This window comes from Lacerta agilis, chromosome 11 (genome assembly GCF_009819535.1).
Source record: "Lacerta agilis isolate rLacAgi1 chromosome 11, rLacAgi1.pri, whole genome shotgun sequence".
NCBI lineage: Eukaryota > Metazoa > Chordata > Lepidosauria > Squamata > Lacertidae > Lacerta > Lacerta agilis.
In genome coordinates, this window is record NC_046322.1 from 55,648,292 (window position 1) to 55,662,124 (window position 13,833).

General features: G+C 46.2%; 1 protein-coding gene across 2 annotated transcripts in view; it reads left to right on the forward strand.

Annotated features, from left to right (window-relative positions):
* Positions 1–13,833, forward strand: part of FRMD3 (FERM domain containing 3) — a 146,588-nt gene that overhangs the window by 77,635 nt on the left and 55,120 nt on the right. For both annotated transcript variants that reach the window (XM_033163792.1, XM_033163793.1), the window contains exon 3: positions 9,287–9,329. In XM_033163792.1, the coding sequence (XP_033019683.1) occupies positions 9,287–9,329 (43 nt within the window). The remainder of the gene's footprint in view (positions 1–9,286; positions 9,330–13,833) is intronic.

Here is a 13,833-nt window from a genome sequence, read left to right on the forward strand (position 1 = left end):
GTGTCCAAGGAAGTCCACTGACCGCTGGTGGAACTCGCACTTGCTGAGCTTGGCATACAGGCGGTGCTCCCGCAAGCGCTGCAACACGGACCGAACATGACTCTCATGACGGGCTGGGTCACGGGAATAAATCAGAATATCATCTAGGTACACCACCACGTATTTGTCTAGCAAGTCCTGGAACACGTGGTTGATGTACCGTTGAAACACGGCGGGTGCATTGCACAATCCGAACGGCATAACCAGGTATTCAAACTGCCCATACCGGGTCCCGAATGCCGTCTTCCACTCGTCCCCGGCACGGATCCGAATCAAGTTGTAGGCCCCTCGGAGGTCCAGTTTGGTGAACATCTGCGCCCCCTGCACCCGCTCCAGCAATTCTGCAATAAGGGGCAAGGGGTACCGGTCTGGGATGGTGATCTTGTTCAGGGCCCGGTAGTCATGGCAGAGGCGAAGCTCCCCACACTTCTTCTTAACGAAGAGTACAGGAGCGGCAGTGGGTGAGGTAGAGGGCCTAATGAACCCGCGTTCCAGGTTCTTGCGAAGGAAGTCCTGCAAGGCTTCACGCTCTGGCTCCGAAAGAGAATATAGGCGGCTTACAGGCAGGGGCGCCCCAGGCTGGAGGTCTATGCCGCAGTCGAAGGACCGATGAGGTGGCAGCTGGTCTGCTCCCTGTTCCTCGAACACGTCTAAATAGTCCTGGTACACGGCAGGGAGCGTTGACACAGCCTGCCCCATGGGGGCAGCTGCTACTAACTCGGACTGAGCATGGGAACCCGGGTCTGGGAAGCGTACAGTCCGATTGACCCAGTCGATCTGAACATTGTGCGACTCCAGCCAGTCCATCCCAAGCACCAGGGGAAACCGGGGCATGGTGGCAATGTCCAGGGTTCGCACCTCCCGGTGCTGCTGGTAGCACAGGACCAAGGGCTGGGTCTCCCGAGTAACCGCGCCCGAGCGTAGGAGCCGTCCGTCAATTGCCTCCACCTGTACTGGTTCCGGCTTGTTCTGAAGCGGCACCTGATGCTGAGTGGCGAAGGCAGAGTCCATATAGGAGCGGGTTGCCCCCGAATCCACCAGAGCGTGGGTGAGAATCCAGGGCCCACCGGGGGGGTATAGACGCACCGGTATCATGAGGTGTTGCAATTCCACTGGTGAGGGCCCATCATGCGATGCTTGGGGCCCCAGGTAGCCTGGGCCATCGGCTACTGGGGTTGGCCGTTTCACCTGCGGCTGGCGTTTCTCAGGGCAGGTTCGGGCGTAGTGTCCACTCCCACCGCAGTAGAGACACAGGTTCCCCTCCCGACGCCGAGTCTTTTCCGAGGGGGAGAGGCGAGGCCGCGCTGCCCCGAGCTGCATCGGCTCCTCCAATGACTCAGCTCTGGCCACGGAACTGCAGGGAAGCACCGGCGCTGGGAGCCCGGAGTGCCGGCGGCCCCGGGCCTGGCGACGGTCCTCCAACCGATCATCTATCTGCAGACTCCGTTGGATGAGGGCATCCAGTGTGGCAGGGCGATCCAACGTGGCCAGCTGATCCAGTACCTCGTCTGAAAGTCCCTCGAGATACTGGTCCCGCAGTGCAGAGTCGTTCCAGGTCAAGTCCTGCGCCAGCAGCCGAAATTCTGTGGCGTAGATGGCCACTGTGGACTTGCCCTGTTTCAACCGCCGAATTGCCCGATTGGCTTGACTCCCCTTCTGAGGGTTGGCAAACGTGGTTTCCAGAAGATTGCAAAACCCCGTATAGTCTGTCAGCAAGGGGGAGTCTTGCCGGAGCAGCGGCAACGCCCACTTGGCCGCCTGGTCCTTCAGCAAGCTGATCAGGAAGTGCACCTTGGTGCGGTCGTCGGGGAAATCCCGAGCTCGCCCCTGAATATACAGCTTGGCCTGGGCGAGAAACATGGGAAAGCTGGCTGGGGACCCATCAAATTTCTCTGGCAGGGCCACGGGGTACTTGCCAGGAGCTGGGGCGGCGGCCCCAGGAGCCGGTAAGGCATCCAAACGCTGCTGAAGCGCCGTAACCACATTGCTTAGCTGCTGCACGGTGTGGGTCAAGGCCTGGTTCTCCTGGGCCAATGCCACCAGCGCAGCCGCCTGGTCAGCCATGGCTATTAGTTCCTCCCGAACGCACCCCAGCGAAGGGGGAGTGCGGGTGTGGCGTGAGCAAACTGTGCTGGCCCCAAGGGTTTGTCCATGAAGCGAGGTCCAAGTCCAGTCCTGGGTCTAGGGGTCCAAAGGAGGTCAGTCCGGCGGGGAGCGAGGCAGGGAGCAGGTCAAGGTCCAAGGCAGGTTCAGGCACAAGGTTGCAGGTTGAGCACACGCTTGCAACTATGTTGCTCACGCAACTTGGGCTGGGTCTGGCTGGCTTTTATCTGGCCCTATGCTTAGGGCCGCCCCGATCCTCTGGAGACTCGCCTCTCCTCCGGGCCTGGAGGCGAGCACTCCTCCTGCAGACACTTAACTCCCTTCGCCTCTCTGCCCTGAGCCTCTGTAGCTCAGGAGAGGCTGGTGGGTTACTGGACCCAGGGGATGCCTCAGCTTCCTCTGAAGAGGCTGGGAGTGGAGCACCTGCAGGCAATGGGTCCTCCCTCCCATCAGGAGCCAGAGCAGACTCTGCTGATGCCTGCACCTGGGGATCCAGCACAGGTGGGGATCCTTCAGGCTCAAGCCCTGGCCCCGGCTCAGCTGGTTCTGGAGGCGGGGAATCCTGTGCAGGCTGGGATCCCTCAGGTTCAGCATCAGAGTCTGACTCCCAGGCCATCACAGTTATGTACTTCCCTTATACCCTGTGGGTTAGGCTGATTATGGGCCCAAGGCCACTCCGTGAAGTGTTTATTCTGCCAAGGGTGGCTGTTCTGCTGGCAGACTTTGTTGGATTTCATCACAGGCTATGAAGGCGTTCAGCTGAACCAACCACTATGCACCTTTTATTCACTCATCCTGTATCTAGTAATCCAGTTGTCTAAATCATGCTAAACATCAGGAAGAACTTTCTGATAGTCAGAGCTGTTTGACAGTGGAATGGACTCCCTTGGGAGGTTGTGGACCCTCCCTCGTTGGAGATTTTTAAGCATCTGGCCATCTGTCTTGGATGCTTTAGTTGAGATTCCTGTATTGCAGGGGGTTGGACTAATGACCCTTGGAAGAAAAGCCTTCCAACTGTACAATTCTATGATTCTATGATTCTATATCCAACTACAGTTCAGCTAGAAAATTCTTGCTCCCCATTCTCTTAAGGGAGCCGTGGTAAGATATCTCTATTCCTCCTTATTGAAAGGTGAGATGAAGCCTGACTGCTACCCCCTAAAAACTAGGAAGAAACAACTTCTACAAAACATATACATTTTAATTGAAATGAGCCTATCTATTATGGGATATGAAAATGGGTCCTCTTATGAATAATAACAGGTGAGAAGACAGGATTAAACAAACAGTGATGATAAAGCAGGGAAACAAATAGAAGATCTATTTTGGGGGGGTCTGGTGCTACTTAAGAGATCTGTAAATTAGTGAGGTAGCAAAGTCTGGAGGTGAAACAAAATGATTCAAGAAAGTAAATTTTCAAGCAGACTCAAGATTTTCAAGAGGTTCTGCCCAAACCTGCTGACCAGATAGCAAAATGGCAGATGATATTCCACATTCGGTACACAGTGCTGAACACCAGGGACATCATTGCAATCTTCACTTATTTGCCAATGGAATCTAACAAATAAAGGCTTGACATATCTCCTGCCGCAATAAAGGCTTGACATGTAACCTGCCGCAAAAATATCCATGTATATCCCCCCACCCCCCCCGGATTAGTTTCTGATGAGGCAACGATGATGCAGATTTTCTGTCCTAAATCACATTGGGACCTTATGATGATTTGAGGGACAATATTCGAAGTAGCATTTCTTCAGCATCATTTTCACTTCTAAGTATGTAGAGATCGGAACATCCCAAAGAATGACTAATTTAGATGCCGAAATAGCATATAAAGGCTCATACGGAGAAATGGCCATTTGATAATATTGTTAAATAATACTTGGTTTTAAGCTTTGTGAAATGACCTTTCCTTCACGGACATTTTTTTGCCATGGAGCCATGCATAACATATAGGCCTACTCAGCATTGTGGATAATCATCCTGAGGACACCTGGCCTGGTAAATGGCGACTCAGGGACATCGAAATGCTGATCCAGGATTAATACAAGTGCATAGAAAGTGAAGAACATTACAGGTCAGCGCACAGCAAGCAATGGGATACCATACTGCAGGTGCAGTTGCCACCCTAGTAAAAGAAGACAGAGAGGTCACGTTGCTTTAGCAATTAAAAAAATACTTCTTTAAATATTTTCAGTCTGACACCTTCACAGATATTGAAATTAGCTCATAATAATGCATTTATCCTATTTGATTTAGTCGACTCTGACCGTAAATACCATGGTTAATTAATTGAGCCATGATGCAAACCTGACATTTTCAAATCACTTCAGCATATGAAGGTTTGGGTTCCATGGTTGTTAATATAGCAGATACTGTATTGATCCCTGTCAGTGATACTCATTTTCACCTTTTACATTTGTTGCTATAATTTAATTTGCCTGCTCATGCATTCCAATTTTGCTAAATTTGTATTTGAAGAAGAGATGAGTGCAGATTGATAGTAGGAGAAACTTCATAGGAATAATTAATAAGCATTTTAATGAATTATTAAGTGGAAGTGATAGAAAGATTCCAGCTTTTTATCACATACCCTGAAAGCAAATTTCCAGCTTCTCCTGGGCAGTTGTAATAAATGATGTAACCTCTTTTGCCAGAAGCTGAGAACAAAAGAGGACAGATTGCATTGGTTGAGTGTTGGAACAGGGAGTCCCAGGTTCAAATCAGTGCCAGGCCTCATAATTTGCTGGGTGATCTTAGTCACTCACAAACCTAATCCAAAAATCCCTAACTATTTTGGCCTGGGAGCTCATTTGGAGATCTGTGAAGCTATTATGTGCACTGCCACAAAATGGTTGTCATGGGGAGCTTGTCTAGTGACAAAACGGGATCTCCTTCATGGAGAGCACGTGTTGTGGTGGGGGCCAGCAAGTCACCCCTCTGTTGCTGGACAGATGGCCATTACTGTGATTGGGCTCTGGGTCATTGGGGAGATTTCTATGTTGCAATAATAATAATAATAATAATAATAATAATAATTTATTATTTATACCCCGCCCATCTGGCCGGGTCTCCCCAGCCACTCTGGGCGGCCTCCAACAAATACCAAAATACAATACAGAGTCACAAATTAAAAACTTCCCTAAACAGGGCTGCCTTTAGGTATTTTCTGAATGTCAGGTAGTTGTTTATTCCCTTGACTTCTGACGGGAGGGCGTTCCACAGGGCGGGCGCCACTACCGAGAAGGCCCTCTGCCTGGTTCCCTGTAGTTTTGCTGTAGTTTTGTTGATGGACAGCCCAGTGACTATATATTGCTTGGCTCGCAGCGTGATATACCTCTTTGCTGCGTGCAACGGATCACCCCCCCCTTTCCCTATTATTATTAGACCTCTGCGTATGACCTTGCTATGCCTGTCATGGGGTCGTCTGCTTTTGGGGCAGGGGCCTGGTAGGGATTTTTCCATTTGGCTGATTGGCTGGTGCCATTTGGTTTTCGCCTACTGCGTAGCAATTAGTCACAACTTGTAAGGTTGGCGGTTAGGCATTGGTTATAAATTGGTTGGTGGAGGGGCAGGGATGGCTGTGCCTGCCCCTCCAATGCTGCTGCTGTGCGGGGAATTCCGTTAAAGGAATCCAGGGGCTCGCCATGCTTGTCCGTATCCCCCGGTCAGGGGCCAGGGCCCACGCAAGAGCCCCTGGGAGCATTAGGGGAGAGGCGAGGGTCAGACCCCCAGCTCCCATTCTCTCCCCAAAGTGTTTTCCCTTTACTGACAGGCGGGTGGATGACAGTTCTGTCCCCAGTGGGACCGACAGTCTGAACCAATGCCTAAGCAACCACTCACATATTTTGTATTTTAATAAAGTTGTGGCCAAAATTATGCCAAAAACCTTAAATTTCTGTGTGAAGTGTGTTTCATTTGAGGGGTGGTTTGGGGACCTCGACACGCAAAGTGATGGCCTAGCGAGTAGTCACAAAATGCAAATAACCTGTCCATGATTTTCAGTACCAGGCAGAGGTTGGGTCTGAGTTTCAAATACCAAACCACTATCCTCCCACCGGCGCATAACAAACTAAGCATTTTGCAAAAGGAAAACTGGTGGTGCTCAGAGAAACACAAATAAATACCACACATATGCACCTCAAAACCAACTGGCAAAATATCCAAACATCCCCCCCCCAAAAAAATGCGTGCCAGCTTCTTCCCCCTCACTGCCTCCTGGCACATCTGGCAGTTTTAGCTGCCCTGTCCTCTTCCAGCCTATGAAAGATGTCTCTGGGTCTACATGGCAACCAGAAACACTCTGCGGAAAAGAATGGAAGAAGCTGTCATGGCTGGAGGCCTACTCTTCACTTTCCAGTGAGCCTAGTCATTGCACAAGGTAAAAAAACAAAACACAAATGAGCTCAAGGCACCCTCCATCTGGTTTTGATTTTTTTAAAGGAGTTTTTGGTGTTTGTTTTTAAATTTTTCAATAAAGTTTTTTTGGGGGGGAGGAGTGGCAGAGGGCCTTGATTGGCACCAAGGAGATGGTTGCGGGTGGGGGCATCATGGCACTACTTTGGGGATCCTAATCTATTTCACAGATAAAATAGATGAGAAGAGAACCATCCATGCTGCCCTGTAGCTTCTTTGAGGGAGGGAAAAACAGTACCAAATGTAATGATAATAGAAACGTTGTAAGTGGATCATGCAGAAATTGTCCTTTGCTCACATTCCTTTGGACTCACTCCTGACATGCATAGTGTTTTGCAGAATGGACTGCAGTTCTTGCTGTTGCTGACTATCAGAGCTGTAGGCCAAAAATCTGGAAGGCAGTGCATTAGCTACACCTGGCGTACTTGATTGTGTCTGTGGTTGTACGAGGCAGCTATTTTTTTTCACCTGGCTTTCAGTGGAAAGCAGACCTCTTTAGACATGGCTTTGTGAAATCTAATCACCAACATTATTACCATCAGCAAATTTGCATAGTTGGTGGGAATTTGCACTACAGTGGTACCCCGGGTTACGCACCCCCCGTGTTGCGAATGCCCACAATCCGGAAGTGTTTCCGGAGCGTGCGCGGCCCGCGTGTGACCCCCAGATGCGCAGAAGCGTTCTGCGCATTTTGCACATGCGCAGGAGTGCTCAAATCGCGCTTCTTCCAGGGTTTTTTATTTTCCTTTCGTGCGTTTGTGATACGCACGCCCGCGTTACGTACCGCGACTCAGAACGGATCGCGTACGTAACCTGGGGTTTCACTGTATATATAAGCCACTGTATATATAAGCAATTATAAGAAGAATTATATTTCTTCTTCATGCAGTGTAAATACAGCACAGCTTACCTTTTTACATCAAACATTTGCCTTTTCAAAACACTGCTATAAATCAGCCTTGACTAACTTTCACAGTGGGGATTTAGAAGTGACATCAGATTTAAATGGGAAAACAATTTCCTATTTTCCTGCTAATGTATTTTATTCTATTATTTTTATTTATTAAATTTGTATGCCGCCCTATACCCGCAGCTCTCAGGGCAGTTCACAGGGTAAAATCAGAATATACCGTATTTTTCTGTGTATAACACGCCCCCGTGTATAAGACGACCCCCATTTTTTGGGTCTCCAAATTAAGAAAATGGGGGAGATTTCCCATAGTTGTTAAGCTTTTTTGGGGGGCGGGTTGCCGACAATTACTCACCCATCTCATCGCCACTGCCAACTGCATGCCTCGCCGAAGCCACCAATCGTATACCCACTCGCTGCCAGCAGCTGCAGTTTGCTCTAGAGATACTTTCTAGCAAATATACTGTATTTTTTTTGTCTATAAGATGCTCCTGTGTATAAGACGCCCCCTATTTTTGGGGACTCGCCAATCGCCAATCCACCCTCAGCACTATCAGTGTATAAGACGCCCCCTAATTTTTGACATTTAGGGGGGGAAACCTAGTCTTATACATGGGAAAATGTGGTAGTTTCTTGCTCTCATCATAACCTCTCTTACAGGGTTCTTTTTGAGGATAAAATGAGAGAGAAAGAACCTGTAAACCATTCGTGAGTTGCTTGGAGGAAGCAATGACATATAAGAAATAAATAATATATCGAGGTTTAAGTTTGTTCTAAGGAGCCTTCTCTAGCTCCCTGTATTAATAAGTTGTGGGTGGTATTCAGCTAAGTTTTACTCAGAGTAGAATAAGTTAGGCCCATTAATATAAATGGGTCTAATTTGTTTATCTAACTTAGTTGAATGCTACCCTGTAAATATATTTCTGTTCCACTACTGAAACCCCTGCTTGCTTCATCAAGAGGAGTATAGCGTCTAGATCAAGGGAAGTAATAGTACCACTATATTCTGCTCTGGTCAGACCTCACCTGCAATACTGTGTCCAGTTCTGGGCACCACAGTTCAAGAAGGATACTGACAAGCTGGAACGTGTCCAGAAGAGGGCAACCAAAATGGTCAAAGGCCTGGAAACAATGCCTTATGAGGAACAGCTTAGGGAGCTGGGTATGTTTAGCCTGGAGAAGAGAAGGTTAAGGGGTGATATGATATCCATGTTCAAATATATAAAAGGATGTTGTATAGAGGAGGGTGAAAGGTTGTTTTCTGCTGCTCCAGAGAAGTGGACACGGGGCAATGGATTCAAACTACAAGAAAGAAGATTCCACCTAAACATTAGGAAAAACTTCCTGACAGTGAGAGCTGTTCGGCAGTGGAATTTGCTACCAAGGAGTGTGGTGGAGTCTCCTTCTTTGGAGGTCTTTAAGCAGAGGCTTGACAGCCATCTGTCAGGAATGCTTTGATGGTGTTTCCTGCTTGGCAGGGGGTTGGACTGGATGGCCCTTGTGGTCTCTTCCAACTCTATGATTCTATGATTCATAGTTGATTCAGTTATTCCCATTCCTGTCCACACGGCCCAGACTTCGAACAAACATTGTGCATACTCTTACTGCATTAGCTATGCCTTTCACGTTCAACTGATTCTTTTTCATTACCCTTCCACAAGTATAAGCATCCCTTTGAAGCTCTTTGACACAAAATACAATAGAAATCACAGCTGTTATGAAAACTGCTTGTCAGTTTATTATGACCTTGTGGCAGTAAATAAAATTGATGTCTTTTGCAACGCTCTAACCATTTATCTCTGCCTCTCTTTTCTTCAGCACTGGCTAGAGCCCAACAAGGCTATCTCCAAGCAAATGAAATGTAAGTGTTGATAGCTCAGTTTAAAATGTGTCGGGCTAGTTTAAAAGTGCCATGTAGTAGCATGTTTCTATCCCCTTCCCCACTGTACGAGATGGTTTCTTTATACCAGCTATACTCTCTTGCTTGATTTCTCGGGCCATTTCACGTGACTGTAGTCATTTTGAACCCAGATCCAAAGAAGCGCCTGAGAAGTAACTCAGTTCATTCAGAGAGGGCTGTGAATTTTTGAGTAAAATAAATAAATGAGCGCCATATTCCCACCCTTTTGTTTTGGTATTCACAAACTTTATGCACTGGGAAATATTGTCCAGTTTCAAGAAAGAGCTATGCAAAATCTGGTCTAGCCCCAAAGGTGTGGCTCAGGGAATGTTCCCGGCCTTGACCCTGCTTGAGGTGTGCGTACGCAGAGTCCTTTTGAGCTCTGTCCATGTTCAGAGGCTGTATGCTTCATAATACCAGATGCTGGAAACCACAGGAGGGGAGGATGCTTTAGCACTTTGGTCCTGCTTGCAGGCTTCCTAAAAGCATCTGATTGGCCGCCGTGAGAATGGGATGTGGGATTAGATAGGCTTCTGTCTGATCCAGCAGGCTCTTATGTTCCAGTCCAAAACATCTAGAAGACAGCAGGCCGGTGAAGGTTGGTGTATATAGGATTGTGTTGTAGATTGTAAAGCAGGCTTCCTCAACCTTGGACCTCCAGATGTTTTGAGACTACAATTCCCATCATCCCTGACCACTGGTCCTGCTAGCTAGGGATCATGGGAGTTGTAGGCCAAAAACACCTGGAGGGCCAAGGTTGAGGAAGCCTGTTGTAAAGGATAAAAGTTGTGTGATTCTATTTAAATATTTCCTTCCTTCCTTCCTTCCTTCCTTCCTTCCTTCCTTCCTTCCTAAATGGCCACAACTACTGTCATTTGTTAGTGATTTGATATGATGCCTGAGACGAAAGCTAGTTTGCAGTATCTGAAGACTTTACTTTAGACAGTGAAATCTGCTGCTTGTTTTACTTATGTAGGTTGTTGTCAACGTGGTTAATTTATGAAAAGGAGGGAAGTTTTGTCCCTTTAGTAGCATTGTACATTTTCAATAGAAGCATAAGTGATTCAGCAGCTAGCAGTGTGTGACAGAATTTAGACCTGTATATCTGAACGAATAAAATCGAGGCTGCAATCTTATACCCACTTACCTGAGTGCAAATGTATAGAATTGCACTATGTATTTTTTAGTTTTCCAGAGGAGTCTTCAATGCTCTCCTCATTTCCTTAGCTCAAAATAAATAAACCCATAATTTTAAGAAGAAGAAGAGTTTGGATTTGATATCCCGCTTTTCACTACCCGAAGGAGTCTCAAAGCGGATAACATTCTCCTTTCCCTTCCTCCCCCACAACAAACACTCTGTGAGGTGAGTGGGGCTGAGAGACTTCAGAGAAGTGTGACTAGCCCAAGGTCACCCAGCAGCTGCATGTGGAGGAGTGGAGACACGAACCCAGTTCACCAGATTAATAGTCTACCGCTCTTAACCACTACACCACACTGGCTCTCTTTTAAAACAAGATGCACAAGAGACATAGACAACATAAGAAGGCCAATGTGTCCCATATATCCATTATACTGAGGGGGGTCTGCCTACAATTTTCCTGATGGCTTTCTAGTACAGTATGATGAACTTTCTTTTAAAGAAGTTTTTCTGTTTTTAGTGGCTTTCGTGAATTCTGTTTGATTAGCTAGAATTTGTTGAAATTAAGTGTTAATAGATGTTATCAGTCTCAGGGTAACCCCCCCACAAAGAAACATGTGTAATCTGCTCTTAGCATTCTGAAGGAGAAGCACGAGTGAAGTTAAATAAGCAAGCCGATAAATTAATGCCACTATCTGTGGGAAAGAGAATGATAGAACCAGAAGTGAAAGCCCATAAAGTTTAACAGAAATGTAAATCCCCTTTTTTATATAAAGAATTTATTGGTTTTTCCATAACAAAGAACAATCCAACATCTTCACCAACATTAACCCAAACACCCACCCACTACAATTATAACAAAACAAATACAGACACACCAACGATTCTTCTTCTTGTTTACATATTAAAAAAAAATTTCTTGGTTGAATCATTACGTTGACTTCCCCTGCTCTCTCTCCTTCGGCTTCAATTCCAAATTTTACTTTAATAACTTCGTATCTCTAAAATTAAATTCATATACAAATTCAAACCTAAACATTCTTCTTAAATTCTTGTTTTTTAGTTCACAATAGTATATCACTTCTTAACTTATAAAATCTAGTCATATTATAGACTACATAGTTATTAATAACAAAGCTTCATATCTTAACATAATATTTCTTAAAACAAATCATATCAAACATCTTCTTTCCCTTAAACTGCTGCTAATAAAAAAAAATTACAATATCTCTTCTCTAGTTCAAAAACTTAAAATCTTGACACACCGGCTTCAGGGTACCATAATAAACCATCTTAACTTTACCCTTAAAACAATTTATCCTATCCCTCTTCTATCCATTTTCCTTCTTTGTCTTACACCGAGGCCGCTCCTCAAATTGTCCTCCTTTCTTATATGTCCACAGATCCAGACAAAGTTCATAACATTCCTCGCATAGAGCATCAGGGTGCACAGTTCATCACCTTCCAGTTTCTCCGGTTCGATATTCCATTCTTCTTTTATTTGTAGACTTGATAATTTTTCCCCCATCACTCCCGAGCTCTCACCCCAGAAGTTGGATATAAAAAGCTTCCCGGTCCTGGGTCTGCCACCCCCGTAGGACCTTTCTTGCCGTTAACAGTTTGTGTATGGCTGTCAGGCTGCCATCCCAAAATACGATTGCAGTGACTCTTACTTGACAGTAAGGAAGAGATCTTTATTTGGGGTAATAGTGGTACCTGCTCAGCAGCAAGCGCAAGGCCCAGAAGTCAAGATTCCAAGGCATAAGAGCAAGGCAAGAGGTTCATAGCTGAATGGAAATTACAAAGATGTCCTGACAGCTGACACAGCCCTTCCAGCAAGCTTTTAAAGATGAGGCAGGAGGAGCTCACTCACAAGACTCTCTCGCCCTGTGGGTCTGAGCCCACCTTATGAAGGTGATGCCTGATTCTTGGAGATAAAAATGTCCTGCCCTTTTGCCTCCTGCCACTCCTTCCTCTGGTCCAGCATCTCCCTCTGGCTGAAGTTCTCCTTTCTCCCTGATGAGGCTCTGCTGCACCCCACAGGAGGAGTGATGGAGAGAGTTAGCAGATCTGCTTCCCCCTCTTTGATACCTTCCTTCATCCTTCCACCTTGGGTGCCATCCTTCCAGCCCTGCACCTGCTCCTTCGTCCTCCTCCTCCTCCTCTTCCGTATGGGGCTACTAAGCCATGCCAGTTCTTGGCAGAGCGGAGGGGCCCCTGACATCGGCATCTTGTTGGAAGCTTTTATCTTTCCCTTTCCTTTGTCTCTTGAATACTCTTGGTGCGTAAGCCAGCGAGTTATTAGCATCACTTTAAAGATGCTGCGCTGAATTCATTGCATGGTGTGTAAAATCCTTTTAAACCATTATGATTACGAATCCATTTCAGCAAAAGAGCTGTGCCTCAGATGACAGGAAAGCCTGTGACAAATCTTGGGCCCTCCAGTGTACCAGCTGGGCCTTATCTGACAGATAAAAAGGCTGTTCTGAAAGGAAGGGCTCACTGCTACAATAAACTTGATTATTTATGCTTCTTTTGAATGAGAATACTTAACCAAAACGACATCTTATTTTTCTTTTCCTGTTCCAGTTTTCCTTTTCAGTTCTTTGAGTGACTGCAAGGCAGTAAGTCTGTTGCACTGTGCATATGTATGTAATTTACTGGCCAGTGCTGTTTTTCTTATGAGTCACTAACCTTTGTCTCTCGTTCCATAGTCTTGTGCCACAGTGCCGCATTAAAAAATTGCAATACCTTGATAATGAAGTCCACTAAACATATGCAGTATGAGCCTTAGGACTACTGAACTATTGGACTATTGTCCCCTGCTATTAACATGGCAATCCCTGCAGCACTTTCTGTCCCAGTTACAACCTCCACAGTTGAATGACCCTTTAGCACTTTATGCAGGGTGAAGACAAGGCCATGTTCGATAATGGCTTGTGTTCGTTGAGTGTCCATAGAGAAAAGGCTATCCCAATGAGAAATTTATAGAAAAGGTTATTGCCTGTTCTGGTCAAGACCCCCGAAGACTCCAGTTTTTGTTTAAAGAATGATCCACTTTGTATTATATTTCCTTTTATGTTATGGATGGGCAAACATTAACAAAAAAAAGTCTGACTGCTTTCAGCTCTTATGCCTGACATTCACCAAAGCCAAGGCATATTCTGTGTAAAAAGGTGTGAAATTCAGCCTTAGAGATTTTGTTTTGTTTTGTTTTAGGGTCCTACATTACTGTTGTTCGATGGACAAATGGAATTGATAGGTCTTTTTAGTGCCTTACCCACAGTGCTGGGCAAACACTCTATATTATAGCAATATAATATAGCT